Source organism: Leucoraja erinacea, chromosome 8 (assembly GCF_028641065.1).
Source record: "Leucoraja erinacea ecotype New England chromosome 8, Leri_hhj_1, whole genome shotgun sequence".
Lineage (NCBI taxonomy): Eukaryota > Metazoa > Chordata > Chondrichthyes > Rajiformes > Rajidae > Leucoraja > Leucoraja erinaceus.
Genome location: NC_073384.1, coordinates 5,182,029 through 5,202,910, shown reverse-complemented (window position 1 = coordinate 5,202,910; position 20,882 = coordinate 5,182,029). Strand labels below are relative to the sequence as shown.

Below are 20,882 nucleotides of genomic sequence, written 5' to 3'. Positions count from 1 at the left end.
TCTGCCTTCTCCCCATAACCCCTGACACCAGTACTAATCAAGGATCTATCCATCTCTGCCGTAAAAATATCCACTGACCTGGCCTCCACAGCCTTCTGTGGCAATGAATTCCACAGATTCACCACCCTCTGTCTAAAGACATTCCTTCTCATCTCCTTCCTAAAGGAACGTCCTTTAATTCTGAGGCTGTGACCTTTGGTCCTAGACTCTCCCACTAGTGGAAACATCCTCTCCACATCCACTCTATCCAAGCCTTACACTACTCGGCATTAACAGCTGGGAAGAAATCTTAGGATCTTATGGACCATTAATGCAGTGGGCACAGCGGTAGAGTTGCTGCCTCACAGCGCCAGAGACCCAGGTTCGATCCTGACTACAGGTGCTGTCTGTACGTAGACTGCGTGGGTTTTATCCAGGTGCTCCGGTTTTCACCCACATTCCAAAGACGTGCAGGTTTGTAGGTAAATTGGCTCTGGAATAATTGTCCCTAGTGTGTAGGATAGTCCTAGTGTACAGGGTGATCGCTGGTCGGCGTTGACTCAGTGGGCCGAAGGGCCTGTTTCCATGCTGTATCTCTAAAGTAAACTTAATTATCCTCACAAGTGATCAGAGTTTAGTCTAGTTTGGAGATACAGCGCGGAAACACCAAGTCTGCACCGACCACCGATCCCTGCACCTTAACACTATCCTACACACACTAGGGACACTTTATATGTATACCAAAGCCAATTAACCTACACACATGCACGTCTTTGGAGTGTGGGAAGAAACTGAAGATCTCGGAGAAAACCCACGCAGGTCACGGGGAGAACGTACAGACAGCACCCGTAGCCAGGATCGAACCCGGGTCTCTGGCGCTGTGAGGCAGCAACTCTACCGCTGCGCCATCGTGCCGCCCAGAGCACTCGCCAAGCGTCACTTCTAAGGGTTGCAGCTGCGTATCCGGAAGGTTATAATGAATGCTTTAACGGCCCTCGTATCAGGAGAGCTGCCTCTACACATCACACTGTTGTACAGCGAGGGTCGCCAACTCTCTCACTCCCAAATAAGGGACAAAAGGTCAAAATACGGGACAAATTCCCGACGGCAATTCGTTGACCGACTCGGCCGTGTCTGGGTGAATGATGAGTTGGCCCCGGGTGCTGGACTGCACACAAAGCCCAGCCGGCGGGCCAGCTGAGGAGTTTTGGCCCGCGCGCCGCGCGCAAAGTCCGGCGCCCCGTCCAACTCATGAACTGATGATCGGCCATGAGAAGGAGGGGGGGTGGTGGTGTCGGCGGCGATAAGCGAAGGTTGGACAGCTGGCCGGGCTGCCGACCGATGGGGCCACGGGCGAGGTGCTGCTGCTGCTGCTGCTGCTGCACTCCACGGGCTGCACTACGTCGGGACGGGTGAGGCGGGGCCGGACGACCAGACAGTCCCCTCGACCCGAGTAGTAGCGGTCAAATACGGGACAAGGGCGGTCCCGTACGGGACAAACCAATTTAGCCCAATATACGGGATGTCCCGGCTAATACGGGGCAGTTGGCAACAGCTGTGTACAACCCAGTGGTATAAAAAGTTGATTTCTCGAACATCAAGTATGCCTTGTATCCCCTTCTCTCCCCAGCCCTCCCCATCCCAGCTTCAAAGTTACCCTGTTGAGTCTCGTTGTCTGTGACTCAGTTTCACCTAGCCCACACCTAGCCAACAATGGCCTCTTTCCTTCATCATCGTTACTTTTTTTGCAAATCTTTCACTCATTTGTTCTATAATCTCTCTACATCACCATCTATATCTCTCCTTTCCCTTTCCCTTAGACTCTCAGTCTAAGGAAGGGTCTAGACCCGAAACGTCACCTATTCCTTTTCTCCAGTAATGCTGCCTGACCCGCTGAATTGACGTTCACAAGTTATAGCAGTAGAATTAGGCCATTCGGCCCATCGAGTCTACTCCGCCATTCAATCAGGGCTGATCTCTGCCTCCTAATCCCATTCTCCTGCTTTCTCCCCATAACCCTTGACACCCTTTCAATAATTTTGTCTAATCAATCTAATCAATAATTTGTCTATCTCTGCCTTAACATTATCCACTGATTTGTCCTCTGTGGCAATGAGTTCCACAGATTAACTACACTCTGACTAATCAAGTTCCTCCTCACCTCCTTTCTAAAAGAGCGCCCTTTAATTCTGAAGCTATGACCTCTGGTCCTAGACTCTCCCACCAGTGGAAACATCCTCTCCACATCCACTCCATCTATGCTTTTCATTAGTCTGTAAGTTTCAAGTTATTCCAGTCTACCCATAGTCTTTGTCTTCTGGGTTCTAACCACGACTGAAGGTAGTTGATGTATGTGGCTCCGTTCAGCAGTATTTGCCCCGAGGGATAAACATGGAGACATAGAAACATAGAAAATAGGTGCAGGAGGAGGCCACTCAGCCCTTCGAGTCAGCACTGATCATCCAGACTCAGTAAGTAAGTCTATTGGCCAAGTACTCACATACAAGGAATTTGCCTTGGTGCTCCGCCCACAAGTAACAACATGACATACAGTGACAATTACGAATGACTCAGAAAACACTAAACATTAATAATATTAAAACATTAATGATAAAACACCGTTGATCAAGCATGTGAACCAACAAACTACCAGATCAAAGGGAGGCTACAGATTTTTGGCTGTTGAGTAGAGCAACTACTCGTGGATAAAAACTGTTTTTATGTCTGGCTGTGGCAGCTTTGACAATCCGGAGTCGCCTTCCAGAGGGAAATGATTCAAAGAGTTTGTGGCCAGGGTGAGTGGGGTCAGAGGTGATCTTGCCCACTCGCTTCCTGGCCCTTGCAGTGGACAGTTCATCAATGGGGGGAAGGTTGCAGCCAATAATCTTCTCTGCTGATCAGTACCCCGTTCCTGCTTTCCCCCCATATCCCTTGATTCCGAAGAGCTCTATCTACAGTTATTCTATTTTGATTGCATAAAGGGAAGTGCATTTAAAGTGCATCATAAACCCAACTATGTAGAGTTGAGCCAAATATTGACAATGAGCTTGGCCATGTTGTAGGACCCAGCTGCTTCCAGCCCCAAACCACAGGTTAACCATTTTTCCTTTCATCAGCCCTGTCCGCACCTCTCCTCATTCGAATGGGGCCCCACGTTCCACAAACAACCACACTTCCCCGCAGACGTCCACATCGATGTCACGCAACAGCGGTAGAGTCGCTGCCTCACAGCACCGGGAGACCCAGGTTCGATCCCGACCACGGGTGCTGTCTGTGCGGAGTCTGTACGTTCTCCCCGTGACCTGCGTGGGTTTTCCCCGGGTGCTCCGGTTTCCTTCCACACATCCAAAGACGTGCAGGTTTGTAGGTTAATTGGCTTGGTAACATTGTAAATTGTCCCTGGTGTGTGTAGGATGGTGTTAGTGTGCGGGAGTCGCTGGTCGGCGCGGACTCGACGGGTCAAAGGGCCTGTTGCCGCGCTGAAGCTCTAAAATAAAAAAATGTCAACTTCATCCTTCCTGTCTGTTCCAGCCATTTTTTTTATTTGCAGGATAGATTTATAGAACAGTACAGCACAGGAAAAGGTCCTTCGGCCCATAATGTCTGTGCTTAACAAGATGCCAAGTTGGATTAATCTCCTCTGCTTGCCTATGATCCATATTCCTCCATTTCCTGCATAACTACGGGCCTATCCGACAAACCCCCTTGTGCAGAAACTTACTGAGCCAGTGGCAGGTTTGGATGTAATAAAAATGAACTGCAGATGCAGGAAACATGTTCCCGATGTTGGGGGAGTCCAGAACCAGGGGCCACAGTTTAAGAATAAGGAGTAAGCCATTTAAAACGGAGACGAGGAAACACTTTTTCTCACAGAGAGTGGTGAGTCTGTGGAATTCTCTGCCTCAGAGGGCGGTGGAGGGTGGTTTTCTGGATGCTTTCAAGAGAGAGCTAGATAGGGCTCTTAAAGATAGCGGAGTCAGCGGATATGGGGAGAAGGCAGGAATGGGGTACTGATTGTGGATGATCAGCCATGATCACATTGAATGGCGGTGCTGGCTCGAAGGGCCAAATGGTCTCCTCCTGCACCTATTGTCTATTGTATTGTATTATATGCTGGTTTAAATCGAAGGTAGACACAAAATGCTGGAGTAACTCAGCGGGTGAGGCAACATCCCTGGAGAGAAGGTATGGGCTGAAGAAGGTATCAGACTGAAGTAGGGTCTCGACCCGAAACGATGCCCATCCCTTCTCTCCGGAGATGCTGCCTCACCCGTTGAGTTACTCCAGCATTTTGTGCCTTCCTGCAGATGCTAGTTGACACCAAAGGTTGAGACAAAATCAGTTCATAAATTATAGGAGCAGAATTAAGCCATTCGTCCCATCAAGTCTACTCCGCCATTCAATCATGGCTGATCTATCTCTCCCTCTCAACCCCATTTCCCAATGACTTGGCCTCCACTGCCATCTATGGCAATGAATTCCACTGATTCACCAGCCATGATTAAAGACATTCCTCCTCATCCCCTTTCTAAAGGTACAGTATGTCCTTGAATTCTGAGGCAATATCCTCTAGTCCTAGACTCTCCCACCAGTGGAAACATCCTCTCTACCCAGGCCTCCAGCACTTTGCATTTTACACATCGACATAACATTGCTGCATGCAAAATTCTAAAGGGCCTGTCCCACTGTACGAGGTAATTCAAGAGCTCTCCCGAGTTTAAAAAAAAAAATCAAACTCGTGGTAGGCACATAGCATGTATGTAGCAGGTACATCGGAGCTCGGGGACGTCTCTTAGCGGCTCGTAATGCAAATGGCAGGTACTCGGGAAACGTGGTAAGCTCGTGAAGATTTTTCAACATGTTGAAAAATGGCCACGAGAGCCCCGAGTACCTACGAGCGGCCGTTACCATAATTCTCCGAGTTCGAATCAGGGGAAACTCGGGAGAACTCTTGAATTAGCTCGTACAGTGGGACAGGCCCTTTAGTAGCTTGCAACCTCCTAACATTTACTCTTTATATTATATAGTGAAGAAAACATGGACAAAATATCTGATATTAATATTACTTATTCAAATTTTTTTTAAATTATTCATGCAGGAAATGGCCAGAACAAGTCCAATGTCCGTAGATTTCATCAACAGATTGTGCTTCCATTTTGCACGCCTCAGATTAATTAACTTTACTCTAGTTTTCCTTTTAGGGACTTTCTAACTAGTTTTAATTTAGTGTGGAGAAACAGCTTGGAAACAGGCCCTTCGGCCCACAGAGTCCGTGCCGACCAGCGATCACTGTGCACTAGCACAATCCTACACAGTACACAATTTACAATTTTACTGAAGCCTTAAGGGCCTGCCAAACGTTGGCGATTTATTTTGGCGACTGCCGGCATCGTTGACTGACGTATCAGGTCACCGAAAAATACGCGGCGAGGACGTATTGACGAGCGGTGTTCTTTCAAGAGTCGCAACATTTTTTTTGGCGCCGTTGGATTTTGATTTCGGCTGTCTCCGAAAAAATCTCCAAGTGGGACAGGCCCTTTAATTCTATGCAGCCTGAAAATGTTACTGTTAAACAGAGCTCGTAAAGGTAGCGGATACGGAGTCAGGAGATATGGAGAGAAGGCAGTAGCGGGGTACTGATTGTGGATGATCAGCCGTGATCACGTTGAATGGCGGTGCTCAAAGGGCCGAATGGCCTACTCCTGTTGTCTATCGTCTATTGAACCCAATTAACCGACAAACCCCGCACGTCTTTGGATTGTGGGAGGAAGCCGGAGCACCCGGAGGAAACCCACGCAGGTCACAGGAAGAAGGTCCAAACTCCGTACAGTCAGCACCCGTAGTCAGGATCAAACCCGGGTCCCTGGTGCTGGGTGGCAGTAGCTCTACAGATGTGCCATTGTGCCACTGGCATCGTTACTTGTTCTAATTTCTTTACATACTTATGTCGGAGATGAGCGGAACAAGTCCAATTTCTGTAGTTGTCTTTGTCAGATGTGCAGACATCTCACACATCCCAGAGCCAATAATTTCCATCTAGTTCCTTTTTTAGGGACTTTCAGACTAATTACTGAGTAACTTCTTTTGTACTCTTACCAATTAAGGTTTCTGCACAAAACGGTTCCGAGAGAAACTGTGGTGGCCAGGGCATTATTGTGACTTTGAAAATACGCTCGAGTTACTAATTTTCTTCTGACAGAACCCAAGAGAGCGTTTAAGCCTTTCATGGTTGGAATGGTAAATTATAGTCAAGTTGATGCAGTTGTTACATGCAGCATTAGGCTCTGCGTTTGAAGGCAGCTGTTCTCCGAGCTGTTCCCGATCCAAGCCTGAAACCCAGTGCAGGCCACGATTCCCATCATTTGACACGATTTACAGGATGTTGCCAGAGATCGAGAGCCTAAGTTTAGTTTAGTTTAGTTTAGAGATACCCTTCGGCCCACCGGGTCCGCGCCGACCAGCGATCCCCGCACACTTACTCTATCCCGCACACACTAGGGACAATTTACATTTAATCCCAGCCATTCAACCTGCAAACCTGCACGTCTTTGAAGTGCGGGAGGAAATCGAAGATCTCGGAGGTCACGGGGAGAACGTACAAACTCCGTACAGACTGAACCCGGGTCCCTGGCGCTGTAAGGCAATAAAGCCCCTGTCCCACTTTCACGACCTAATTGGCGCCCTCTGCCGCGTTTGCCCTTGACTCGTACTCACAGCATGGTCGCCACGAGGTCGTAGGAGGTCTTCGTGACTCTTCCTCACGCTCGTGAGTGGTCTCCGCGTACTCGTGGCCTCAAGTAGGTCGAGGCATTTTTTCCAGCCTAAATAAAAATGTCCACGAATAAAAAGAAAAGGTCGGCATGGAAAAAATTGATACTTTCTACTCGTAGGTAAGTCGTAGGTCGGTAACTGGCCCGAGAAAAAAAAAATGCTAGCATGACAAATTTTATCATGTGATCATTTTCCACTCGAAGCTAGTCGTAGTTGGTCTTAGGTGTGGAAGACTGAGGTCGAGGGGGGTCGTAGGAGGTCGTAGACATAGTTGTAGGAGGTCTTTTACTTCGGCCAGTCAACACGATCTTGACATTTTTTTCAACTCGTCTAGGGTCTTCTAAACTCCTGGATTAGGTGGTCAAAGTGGGACAGCCTCCGCCATCGTACCGCACTTAAAGCCCTGCGCTATAAGAGGAGGTGGAGCAGCCTAGGACTTGAAGTGCAGAAGAATGAGGGATGAACTTGTCGGGGATTGGGGGGATTAGACATGGCATAGAGTCCTTTATCAAGCCTCGGGGGATTCAAGAACCATAGGACATGGGTTTAAGGTGAGAAGGGAAAGATTCCATAGGAACCCAAGGGACGACTTTTTCACTCTGAGGGTTTGGATGAATTATTGTCACATTCACTGAGGTTTGCACGCTGTCCAAACAGATCAGATGATGCTGTAAATAAATAAAATCAAGTCCAGCTCAAGTACAATAGGTAGAGTCAAGGGAAAGATACAGAGTGCAGGATATAGTTCTCAGTATTGATGCGCAGCGGTAGAGTTGCTGCCTCACAGCACCAGAGATCCGGGTTCGATCCCGACTACGGGTGCTGTCTGTACGGAGTTTGTACCTTCCCCCCGTGGGGTTTCTCCGAGAACTTCGGTTTCCTCCCACACTCCAAAGACGTGCAAGTTTGTAGGTTAACTGACTTGGTACACCTGCAAATTTTCCCTGGTGTGTGTGTAGGATAGTGTTAATGTGCGGGTGATCGCTGATCGGCGCGGGACCCGGTGGGCCGAAGGGCCTGTTTCTGCACTGTATCTCTATACAACTGTCGTACAGTGATGCAAATGAATAAAAGTTTATTGGCCAAGTATTCACATACAAGGAATTTGCCTTGGTGCTTCGCCCGCAAGAGACAACATGACATACAGTGAAAGTTAGGAATGACACATAAAACATTAAACATTAATAATAAAACATTATTGATTAAACATGTGAATTAAATAAAATACTGGAGCAAAAGGAGGCTAAAGATTTTTGATTATTGAGTAGAGCTACTACTCGTGGAAAAAAAGCAGTTTTTATGTCTGGCTGTGGCAGCTTTGACAGTCCTGAGAGAAGTGATTCAAAGATTTCAAGTGATCAGAAGGAGTTTGTTGGTTGCAAAGTACTTTAATAATCCAGGCGTTATCTAGCCTCAGAAAAGCAGGGTTTGCTTCAAGCTCTTCCTCCTTATGTATTTTAATTAATGATTAAAACTCTTTCTGTTTCTCCCCCCCCCCCCCCCTCCCCTCCCCCTCGCCTCTCAAGGAATTGAAGACACGTTCAAGACGGCCGCTACGGAAATGAGTCTAATGGCCGGAGGTGAAGACATAAATGCCACCGAATTATTTGGGATAGGTAAGAGGTTGCTTTTGCCTGATATAAAGTAAAATATAGAATAGAATGCCTTTTATTGTCATTCAAACAGCTTGGTTTGTAAGAAATTTCATTCCTACTGTCTTTTACATCACAAAAAAAACAGACACACACTTAACACAATTTACACAAACATCCACCACAGTGAATTTCCAACACATCCTCACTGTGATAGAAGGCAAAAGTCGTATCTCTTCCCTTTGTTCTTCTCTCCCGCGGTCCAGCAGTCCAACTGCAGCGTCAGGGCGACTGGGGCTCACGATGTTAAAGCCCCCGACGGGCGCTGGTAAATCCCGCGGCTGTTTAAGCCGTGCCGGGCGATGTTAGGCCCCACTCCGAGTCATTTAAACCCTGCGATTCCGGCGGGAGAAGCTCTGAAAAGCGGTCTCCCACCAGGGACCCGCGAGCTCCCGGTGTTCCTGTCCACCGGGCCTGTGGCCAGAGCCTCCGAAACTCCGAAGTCGGGTCGCAGCCGCCCGCCACCACAACTCTTCTCACTCCGAAGTCGGCCAATCCGCAGGCTCCGCGACTGGAGCCCTCAGGTTGGTTCCGGTTGGAGGCCGCCACCGGCTCCACGATGTTAGGCCCAACGACACCGGAGACCCGACAGGGAAAAAGTCGGGTCGCCGTACAGGGAAGAGATTAAACGGTTCCCCCCCTCCCCCACATATGCACAGCTAAAAAATTAATAAAAACTAGAATCAAAAACATACATTTAACGAGACAAAATTTAAAAAAAAGGCAGACTGCAGTCAAGCCGCTGCCGTTAGACGCCGTTAGACGCCGCCACTCTCCAAGTAAAATATAGAAACCAAAACATATAAATGTTGATCAATTGATTGATCGATCGATTGGTAAATTGATTGATCGATTCATTTACTGATTGATTGATTGATTGAAAGGTACAGCATGGAAACAGGCCCTTTTGCCCACCGAGTCCAGGCCGACCATCGATCACCTGTTCACCATAGTTTCCACTTTATCCCATTTTCACATCCACTCCCTGCACAAAGAGGGCTAATTAATCGACAAACCTGCACGTCTTTTTGAAACCGGAGCTCCTGGAGAAAACCCACGCAGTCCACGGGAAAAACGTGCAAACTCCGTACAGACAGCTCCCATAGTCAGGATCGAACCCGGGTCTCTGGAGCTGTGAGGCAGCAGCTCTACTGTGCCACCGTGCAGGTTATCCACTTTGGCGGCAAAAAAAAGGGGGCAGATTATTATCTCAATGGGGTTAGGTTAGGTAAGGGGGAGGTGCAGTGAGACCTGGGTGTCCTTGTACACCCGTCACTGAAAGTTGGCGTGCAGGTACATCAAGCAGTGAAGAAAGCTAATGGAATGTTGGCCTTCATAAGATGATTTCAGTATAGGAGTAAAGAGGTTCTTCTGCAGTTGTATAGGGCTCTGGTGAGACCACATCTGGAGTATTGTGTACAGTTTTGGCCTCCTTATTTGAGGAAGGACATCCTTGTGATTGAGGCGGTGCAGCGTAGGTTCAGGAGATTGATCCCTGGGATGGCGGGACTGTCATATGAGGAAAGATTGAAAAGACTAGGCTTGTATTCACTGGAGTTTAGAAGGATGAGGGGCTATCTTATAGAAACATATAAAATTATAAAAGGACTGGACAAGTTAGATGCAGGAAAAATGGTCCCAATGTTGGGCGAGTCCAGAACCAGGGGCCACAGTCTTAGAATAAAGGGGAGTCATTTAAGACAGAGATGAGAAAAAACTTTTTCACCCAGAGAGTTGTGAATTTATGGAATTCCCTGTCACAGAGGGCAGTGGAGGCCAAGTCGCTGGATGGATTTAAGAGAGAGTTAGATAGAGCTCTAGGGGCTAGTGGAGTCAAGGGACATGGGGAGCAGGCAGGCATGGGTTATTGATAGGGGACGATCAGCCATGATCACAATGAATGGCAGTGCTGGCTCAAAGGGCCGAATGGCCTCCTCCTCCACCTAATCTCATTGACCGGAAAGCAGCCGAGAGATATAACGTGCCTACCTGTGTTCCCACCTTATCTCCAATGATTATGAAACTGGTGACATGGCAGTGAACAGTCCCTTCTTCAGTCCCGACCCAAAACGTCACCCATTCCTTCTATCCAGAGATGCTGTCTGTCCCGCTGAGTTACTACAGCATTTTGTGTCCATTTTTGGTGTAAGCCAGCATCTGTAGTTCCTTCCTAAACTTAAAGAATGGTTCATTTGTTTAAGAAGGAACTGCAGATGCTGGAAAATCGACGGTAGACAAAATGCTCATTTTTGTCTACCTTAGAATGGTTCTTTCTTCGCTGAGTTCTCCGACTAGTTCTACTGTCCTCCTGATTAAATATTACTGATTGTACGCTGTGTTGTCACCTTCCCCTCAGCTAACAATGAACCATTCTACATTTCCTGATCACCATCCACTTTGATCTGTCATTTTCACACCTCACCCTTCCATATCTCTAGACTCCCCCAAATGGCCTAACTCTGCTCCTATCACTAACCCTGGGATGATTCCACAACTTTGGAACAATGGCCGTTTCATAGAAACATAGAAACATAGAAATTAGGTGCAGGAGTAGGCCATTCGGCCCTTCGAGCCTGCACCGCCATTTAATATGATCATGGCTGATCATCCAACTCAGTATCCCGTACCTGCCTTCTCTCCATACCCTCTGATCCCCTTGGCCACAAGGGCCACATCTAACTCCCTCTTAAATATAGCCAATGAACTGGCCTCAACTATCCTCTGTGGCAGAGAGTTCCAGAGATTCACCACTCTCTGTGTGAAAAAAGTTCTCCTCTTCTCGGTTTTAAAGGATTTCCCCCTTATCCTTAAGCTGTGACCCCTTGTCCTGGACTTCCCCAAAATCGGGAACAATCTTCCTGCATCTAGCCTGTCCAACCCCTTAAGAATTTTGTAAGTTTCTATAAGATCCCCTCTCAATCTCCTAAATTCTAGAGAGTATAAACCAAGTCTATCCAGTCTTTCTTCATAAGACAGTCCTGACATCCCAGGAATCAGTCTGGTGAATTCTCTGCACTCCCTCTATGGCAATAATGTCCTTCCTCAGATTTGGAGACCAAAACTGTACGCAATACTCCAGGTGTGGTCTCACCAAGACCCTATACAACTGCAGTAGAACCTCCCTGCTCCTATACTCAAATCCTCTTGCTATGAAAGCCAACATGCCATTCGCTTTCTTTACTGCCTGCTGCACCTGCATGCCTACCTTCAATGACTGGTGTACCATGACACCCAGGTCTCGCTGCATCTCCCCCTTTCCCAATCGGCCACCGTTTAGGTAATAATCTGCTTTCCCGTTTTTGGCCACTAAAATGGATAACCTCACATTTATCCACATTAAACTGCATCTGCCAAACATTTGCCCACTCACCCAGCCTATCCAAGTCACCTTGCAGTCTCCTAGCATCCTCCTCACACCTAACACTGCCCCCCAGCTTAGGGTCATCCGCAAACTTGGAGATATTGCCTTCAATTCCCTCATCCAGATCATTAATATATATTGTAAATAGCTGGGGTCCCAGTACTGAGCCTTGCGGTACCCCACTAGTCACTGCCTGCCATTGTGAAAAGGACCCGTTTACTCCTACTCTTTGCTTCCTGTTTGCCAGCCAGTTCTCTATCCACATCAATACTGAACCCTCAATGCCATGTGCTTTAAGTTTGTATACTAATCTCTTATGTGGGACCTTGTCGAAAGCCTTCTGGAAGTCCAGATACACCACATCCACTGGTTTCTCCCCTATCCACGCTACTAGTTACATCCTCGAAAAATTCTATAAGATTCGTCAGACATGATTTACCTTTCGTAAATCCATGCTGACTTTGTCCAATGATTTCACCACTTTCCAAATGTGCTGCTATCCCATCTTTAATAACTGACTCTAGCAGTTTCCCCACTACCGATGTTAGGCTAACTGGTCTGTAATTCCCCGTTTTCTCTCTCTCCCTCCCTTCTTAAAAAGTGGGGTTACGTTTGCTACCCGCCAATCCTCTGGAACTACTCCAGAATCTAAAAGAGTTTTGAAAGATTATTACTAATGCATCCACTATTTCTGGAGCTACTTCCTTAAGTACTCTGGGATGCAGCCTATCTGGCCCTGGGGATTTATCGGCCTTTAATCCATTCAATTTACCCAACACCACTTCCCGACTAACCTGGAAACAAGTGGATTGGACAGGCTAGATGCAGGAAAAATGTTTCTGGTGTTGGGGGAGTCCAGAACCAGGGACCACAGTTTACGAACAAGGGGTCGGCCATTTAGGACTGAGATGAGGAAAAATTATTTCACCCAAAGAGTTGTGAATCTGTGGAATTCTCTGCCACAGAAGGCAGTGGAGGCCAATTCACTGGACATTTTCAAGAGGGAGTTAGATTTAGCTCTTCAGGCTAACGGAATTAAGGGGTATGGGGAGAAAGCAGGAACGGGGTACTGATTGTAGATGATCAGCCGTGATCATATTGAATGGCGGTGCTAGCTCGGAGGGCCGACTTGCTTACTCCTGCACCTATTTTTCTATGTTTCTAAGAAAGAACTGCAGATGCTGGAAAAATCCAAGGTAGACAAAAATGATGGAGAAACTCTGGATACTTTCAAGAGAGAGCTTGATAGGGCTCTTAAAGATAGCCGAGTCAGGGGATATGGGGAGAAGACAGGAACGGGGTACTGATTGTGGATGATCAGCCATGATCACATTGAATGGCGGTGCTGGTTCGAAGGACCGAATGGCCTACTCCTGCACCTATTGTCTATTGTGAGGCAGCATCTATGGAGCGAAGGAATAGGTGACGTTTCGGGTCTCGACCCTATTCCTTTGCTCCATAGACAATAGACAATAGGTGCAGGAGTAGGCCATTCGGCCCATCGCTCCATAGATGCTGCCTCACACTAGGCAATAGATAATAGGTGCAGGAGTAGGCCATTTGGCCCATCGCTCGATAGATGCTGCCTCACACTAGGCAATAGATAATAGGTGCAGGAGTAGGCCATTCGACCCTTCGCTCCACAGATGCTGCCTCACACTAGACAATAGACAATAGGTGCAGGAGTAGGCCATTCGGCCCTTCGCTCCACAGATGCTGCCTCACTAGTTGAGTCTCTCCAGCATTCTTGTCTACTTTCCCTGTTTCTCCGTTTCCCTGACACTCTCCCTCTTCCCCCCCCCACCCCCCTCTCCATGGGCCCAGACACGGACAGCTGTGAGCGGTGGATGAACTGCAAGAGCGAGTTCCTGAAGAAGTACATGCACAAGGTGGCGACCGACCTGCCCAGCTGCCCCTGCTCCTACCCGACCGAGATCGCCTACAGCACGACGGACATCCACGACCGGGCCCAGCGCCGCCACTTCCGCTGGAAGGACGCCAGCGGGCCCAAGGAGAGCCTGGAGATCTACAAGCCCACCGCCCGCTACTGCATCCGCTCCATGCTGTCCCTGGACAGCACCACCCTGGCCGCCCAGCACTGCTGCTACGACCAGGCCATGCGGCTCGTCACCCGCGGCAAGGGCGGCGGCACGCCCAACCTCATCAGCGTCGAGTTCTCCGCCGAGCTGCACTACAAGGTGGACATCCTGCCCTGGATCGTCTGCAAGGGCGACTGGAGCCGGTACAACCAGGTCAGGCCCCCCAACAACGGCCTCAAGTGCACAGACAACCCCACGGACGAGGTGTACAGAAAACAGGTCCAGGAGGCACGGGAGTATTAGAGGCCGAGACTCTCTTTCTCCCTCCCTCTCTGTCATTCTCTCCATCTCTATCTCCCTATCTCTCTCGCTCACTCTCTTATTCCCTCCCTCCCTCCCTCTCCCTTCCTTCCTCTCTCCTTTCTTCCTTCCCCCTGTCTTTCTCCCCTCCATCTGCCCCTACTCTTTCCCCCTCTCCTCTCCCTCTCTCTCTCATTTCTCTCTTCTCCCTCTCTCCCCTTCTCCCTCTCTTGCTCTAGCTCTCCCCTTCCCACTCTCCTTCCCTCCCTCTCTCCCTCCCTCTCTCCTTTTCTCTCTCCCACTCTCCCTCCCTCTCTCCCTCCCTCCTTTTCTCTCTCCCACTCTCCCTCTCTCCCTCCCTCCTTTTCTCTCTCCCACTCTCCCTCCCTCTCTCCTTTTCTCTCTCCCACTCCCTCCCTCTCTCCCTCCCTCCTTTTCTCTCTCCCACTCTCCCTCCCTCTCTCCCCTCCCTCCCTCTCTCCTTCCCTCTCTCCTTCCCTCTCCCTCCCTCCCTCCCTCTCCTCCCTCTCCTCCCTCTCTCCCTCTCTCTCTCCTCCTCTTTCTCCTTCCCTTCATCTCTCCCTCCCTCCCTCCCTCCCTCTCTCCTTCCCTCTCTCCCTCCCTCTCACTCCTGGGCACCGATTCATGGACTGAACATCCTCCGCAGTCACTTTGTGGAGTAGCTGTCAGATTCCCGCCCGCTGCCAGACAAGCATTGCGTTAGGATGAGTGGAGGGAAGGAGCAGGAACACCAGGCTCTAGAAACTTCAGTCACTTGGCATCTTGTCCAAGCTTTCGAGGACCGTTTTGTGTTAGTCAGGGCTGGGCTCGCAGTTCAAAGGGAAAGTCGATGTCTCTTTTTTTCCCCTCGGGTCCAGGCAATGAAAGGGAAGCACATTTGTTTAATCTGATTCAGTGAGAGGGGGTGGGGGTGGGGAATAATTGCTGCAGTGTGCCCATGGCATTCAAAGCATTCTCTGGGCTGGAGTCACTTTCAGTGAATCAAACCATTAACAAAGGAAGTGCCACTTTTAAGAGTTTCGGCCCCTGTTTATTCTACTTTGGTTTTCGTTTCGTCTCCAGACCCCCCCCCCACCTTCTAATTTGTTTATACGGTTTTTTTTTAGCTTGTACAATACAAAAATGTTACCGAAGATCTTTGCTTTGTAAAGGTTGTGTCATAGAGAATTTTCTTATTGAAACCTCTTTTAAACAATGTCCTTAAGATTGTTAATGTCTGCATTATTTTTGTACAGTATTTATTGAGCCACAGAGACACACACGCTATCACACACACTCTCACACGCTCTCACATACACTCTCACACGCACACATACGTGCTCACACACACACACACGCACTCACGCGCACACACACATACGTGCTCACACACGCACACACACACGCGCTCACACACACGCACACGCGCTCACACACACACACACACATGCTCACACACACACACACACACACACACACACAGACACACACACACACACACACACTTACAGACACACACACACACATACACACACACACACACAAACACACACACACACACACACACACACACACACACACACACACACACACACACACACGCGAGCTCTCACACACACACAATACTTCATGTGGTTTGCTTATTTTAAATGCCATCTGGAACGTGAGCCAGATGAGGCAAAGTAAAGAATAAGCAAAGAGAATATTCATACACTTTTATGAAAAGCAAAACTTAAAATAAATATATATCTGAATTCCACGTCTAAGTTGGAGGTGTTCCTTCCCCTGACTCCCTCGGTTCCCCGTCCATTATTTCATGTTTAGTTTAGTTTACTTTTAAAGGTACAGCATGGAAACAGGCCCTTCGGCACACCGACCATTGGTCACGCTAGTTTAGCTCAGTTTCGTCAGATGTACCATGCATCTGTCTTAAAGCAGCTGATCGCAAGATAAATATTGGCCAGGATTTGCGGTGAACTCCACTGCTTTTCATCCAGGTTTGGTTTAATTTATTGCCACGTGCACTGAGGTACAGTGAAAAGCTTTTCCAGTCAGCGGAAAGACTATACATGATTACAATCGATCTGTCCACAGAGTGCAGATACAGGTTGAAGGTTGAGTAGGCTGGGTCTCTATTCCATGGAGCGCAGGAGGATGAGGGGCGATCTTATAGAGGTGTACAAAATCATGAGAGGAATAGATGGGGTAGATGCACAGAGTCTTTTACCCAGAGTAGGGGAATCGAGGACCAGAGGACATAGGTTTAAGGTGAAGGGGAAAAGATTTAATAGAAATCCGAGGGGTAACTTTTTCACACAGAGGGTGGTGGGTGTATGGAACAAGCTGCCAGAGGAGGTAGTTGAGGCTGGGACTATCCCATCCTTAGAGAAACAGTTGGACAGGTACATGGATAGGACAGGTTTGGAGGGATATGGACCAAACGCAGACAAGTGGGACTAGTGTAGCTGGGACATTGTTGGCCAGTGTGGGAGTGTTGGGCCGAATGGCCTGTTCCCACACTGTATCACTCTTTGACTCTAAAGGGAATAATGTCAATAACGTTTCGTGCAAGACAATGTCCAGAAAAGATAGTCCGATCAAAGATAGTCCGAGGGTCTCCAATCAGGGTGAAAGTAGCTGAGGACTGCTCTATGCTATCCCACATTCTCATCCACTCCCTACACATGTGGCTGGTTTTCTCTGAAGCTGAAGGGAGGCCATATAAAATGATGAGAGGCATAGATAGGGTAGACAGGCAAAGCCTTTTCCCAAGGGTAGAAAGGTCAAAGACTTAAGGGCTTGTGTCCCACTTAGATGATTTTGTAGGTGACTGCCTGTGACTGGACCCTCCCCCCACAACAATGTCTATGACAAGTTACCACCTAGTCGACGTCCAGCTACGGCAAGCTACCGACCATTGGCGACCCATTAGGACGTCCGCCTACGACCACACCCACGGCAACCTACGTCCACCCGCGCGCGACAAGCACGGACCCTGTCGGCGACAACTGAAGACGATCGTCAACCGGTACCTGTCGCCGGTTGCCGTAGGTAGTCGCCAATGGAATTCACCGAAGTCGGCACCCGGCGACGACCAACGTCACCCTGGCGACAATCTACGACAGCGCCTACGTCAGGAGAAGTCAAGCTGCGCTCATTGGCGTCAAACCCACTGTCGCTGAAACGTTTCAACACGTTGAAAATCCAGCGGCGACCAGAAAGACGCTACGACTCTTTGGGCGTCTGAGGAGACGACTCACGACCGTACGGGCGACACCCTAGCGGCCATGTGGCGACTGCCTAGTCGCTTGTAGTCGCCGAAAAAATAGCCTAAGTGGGACGGGGCATAAAGAGGGTGAGTGAGATGAGCAAAGAATTTGAGCGAGAGGGACAAAGTTTGAAGGAGATGTGTGGGGTAAATATTTTACACACTACGGCAGTCGCCAGGGGTGGTGGTGGGGGCAGATACGATGGCAGTCTTTAAGAGGGTTTTAGATAAGCACATGGATATGCAGGGAATGGAGGGATATGGATCACGTGCAGGCAGAGGGGATTAGTTTATCTTGGACTACGGTGTGGGGATTGTGGTCTCAATGGCCTGTTTCTGCACTGTACTGAACTGTGGAAAGGCACAAAATGCTGGAGTAACTCAGCGGGTGAGGCAGCATCTATGGAGAGAATGAATGGGTGATGTTTCGGGTCGAGATCCAAAACGTCACCCATTCCTTCTCTCCAGAGATGCTGCCACACCTGCTAAGTTACTCCAGCATTTTGTGCCTACCTTCGATTTTATCCAGCATCTGCAGTTCTTCTTTCTCATGCACTGTACTGCAACCGTGTTCTATCAAGGGGCAAGTTACAGGGGGGCCAATTAATCCGCAAACTCGAAGGGCTTCGGGACGTCACGAGGAAACCCACGCGGGTCATGGGGAGAAGGTGAAAACTCCGCACAGCCAGCACCCGAGACCAGGATCCAGCCCGGGCCTCTGGCACCATGAGGCAGCAACTCTACCAGTTATGCCACCTGGGCTTGCAGTCTTTTCAGGCCATGTCTTTGGACCTGCAATGGACACAAATAGACAATAGACAATAGGTGCAGGAGTAGGCCATTCGGCCCTTCGAGCCAGCACCGCCATTCAATGTGATCATGGCTGATCATCCGCAATCAGTACCCCATTCCTGCCTTCTCCCCATATCCCCTGACTCTGCTATTTTTAAGAGCCCTATCTAGCTCTCTCTTGAAAGCCTCCAGAGAACCTGCCTCCACCGCCCTCTGAGGCAGAGAATCCACAGACTCACCACTCTCTGTGAGAAAAAGTGTTTCCTCGTCTCCGTTCTAAATGGCTTACTCCTTATTCTTAAACTGTGGCCCCTGGTTCTGGACTCCCCCAACATCAGGAACATGTTTCCTGCCTCTAGCGTGTCCAAAGCCTTATATGTTTAAATAAGATTCCCTCTCATCCTTCTACATTTCAGAGTATACATGCCCAGCCGCTCCATTTTATCAGCATATGACAGTTCCACCATCCCGGGAATTAACCTTGTGAACCTACGCTGCACTCCCTCAATAGCAAGAATGTCCTTCCTCAAATTTAGAGACCAAAACTGTACATAATACTCCAGGTGTGGTCTCACAAGGGCCCTGTACAACTACAGAAGGATCTCTTTGCTCCTATACTCAACTCCTCTTGTTATGAAGGCCAACATGCCATTCGCTTTCTTCACTGCCTGCTGTACCTGCATGCTTACTTTAATTGACTGAAGAACAAGGACCCCCAGATCCCGTTGTACTTCCCCTTTTCTTAACTTGACGCCATTTAGATAATTATCTTCCTTCCTGTTTTTTTGTGATACCAAAGTGGATAACCTCACATTTATCCACATTAAACTGCATCTGCCATGCATCTGCCCACTCACCCAACCTGTCCAAGTCACCCTGCATCCTCATAGCATCCTCCTCACAGCTCACACTGCCACCCAGCTTTGTGTCATCTGCAAATTTGCTCATGTTACTTTTAATCCCTTCATCTGGTATTGGGCAGGATTGTGGGAGCAGTGGTAGAGTTGCTGCCTCACAGCGCCAGAGACCCGGGTTCGATTCTGACCTCGGGTGCTGTCTGTACGGAGTTTGCACGTTCTCCCTGTGACTGCATGGGTTTTCTCCGGGTGCTCCAGTTTTCTCCACACACTCCAAAGGTTTATAGATTAAATTTAGTTTAGTTTAGAGATACAGCGCGGAAACGGGTATTTCGGCCGACCGAGTACCTACCGACCAGCGATCCCAGCACACTAACACGACCCTACACACACTGGGTACAATTTATACATTTACCAAGCCAATGAACCTACAAACCTGCACGTCTTTGGAGTGTGGGAGGAAACCGAAGATCTCGAAGAAAACCCACGCGGGTCATGGGGAGAACGTGCAAACACCGTACAGACAGCGCCCGTGGTCAGGATCGAACCCTGGTCTCTGGCGCTGTGAGGCAGCAAATTTGATATGGGTGTGCAGGTAAGTCAACTGACCAGTGTCAAGGTCTGTTTTGGAACTGGGCGATGAGAAACAGGAGACAGAGATGGCAAATGTCCAAGTGAAATGCTGGAAGTGAATTTACAGACAGTTCTGTTCAAGAAAGAACTGCAGTTGCTGGAAAAATCGAAGGTAGATAAAAATGCTGGAGAAACTCAGCGGGTGAGGCAGCATGGAGACCCGAAACGTCACCTATTCCTTGGCTCCATAGATGCTGCCTCGCCCGCTGAGTTTCTCCAGCATTTTTGTCGACCTTATAGATAGTTATGCTAACTTCAAATAACACTGACTTAATTCCCTTCGCTTTGGCCAAAACCTCCGCTGCATTAATAGAATAACATTTCTTTGGAATTAAGTAATGCAAATATTTTGCTGGACAAGGAATAAATGAGTCATGTTCAGTTTGCGAAACTGTTAATGAAATAGTATTACAATTACTGGTGTAAATATTGATTGTGGCTTTCGTGACTGTGTGTTTTATAGTTAGGTACTTTTGAAGTCACTGTTGTGATGCAGGACAAAACAGCAGCCAACTTGTACAGCAAACTCTCTCAAACTACGAGCTAGCAAATAATTGGACCATCTGTGTTATAGCAGCTGATTGAAAGATAAGTATTGGCCAGGATTTGGGGGAACTCCTCTGCTCTTTATCCGAGTTTAGTTTAGTTTATTGTCACGTGTGCCCAGGTACAGTGAAAAGCTTTTAGTTTAGGTTAGGTTAGAGATACAGCTCGGAAGCCGAGTCTGCGCCGACCAGCGATCCCCGCACACCCAACGCAATCCTACACACACTAGGGGGACAATTTACATTTATACCAAGCCTATTCACCTACAAACCTGTGCGTATTTGGAGCGTGGGAAGAAAACGAAGATCTCGGAGGAAACCCACACAGTCACGGGGAGAACGTACAAACTCCGTGCTGACAGCACACGCAGTCAGGATCGAACCCGGGTCTCTGGCGCTGCGAGCACTGTAAGGCAGCAACTCTACCGTGCTGCACCATGTTGCGTGCTAACCAGTTACCAGAAAGACAATACATGATTACAACGGAACAATCCACAGTGTACGGATAAGTGATAAAGGGAATAACGTTTGGTGCAAGATTAAAATCCAGTGAAGTCCGATCAGAGATAGCCTGATGGTCTCCAATGTGGTAGATGGTAGCTCAAGACTGCTCTCTAGTAGTTGGTGGGATGGTTCCGGCAACAACTAAATGCAACGACAAAGGATCACGTAGAATGCAAAACAA

General features: G+C 48.5%; 1 protein-coding gene across 1 annotated transcript in view; it reads left to right on the top strand.

Annotated features, from left to right (window-relative positions):
* The window catches only part of ism1 (isthmin 1), an 81,004-nt gene extending 66,638 nt beyond the window's left edge, over window positions 1-14,366 (top strand). Inside the window, exons 5-6 of the mRNA XM_055638915.1 lie at window positions 8,277-8,366; window positions 13,588-14,366. Coding sequence (XP_055494890.1) covers window positions 8,277-8,366; window positions 13,588-14,105 — 608 coding nt within the window. The 3' untranslated portion in view covers window positions 14,106-14,366. The remainder of the gene's footprint in view (window positions 1-8,276; window positions 8,367-13,587) is intronic.
* Window positions 14,367-20,882: the final 6,516 nt, after the last annotated feature.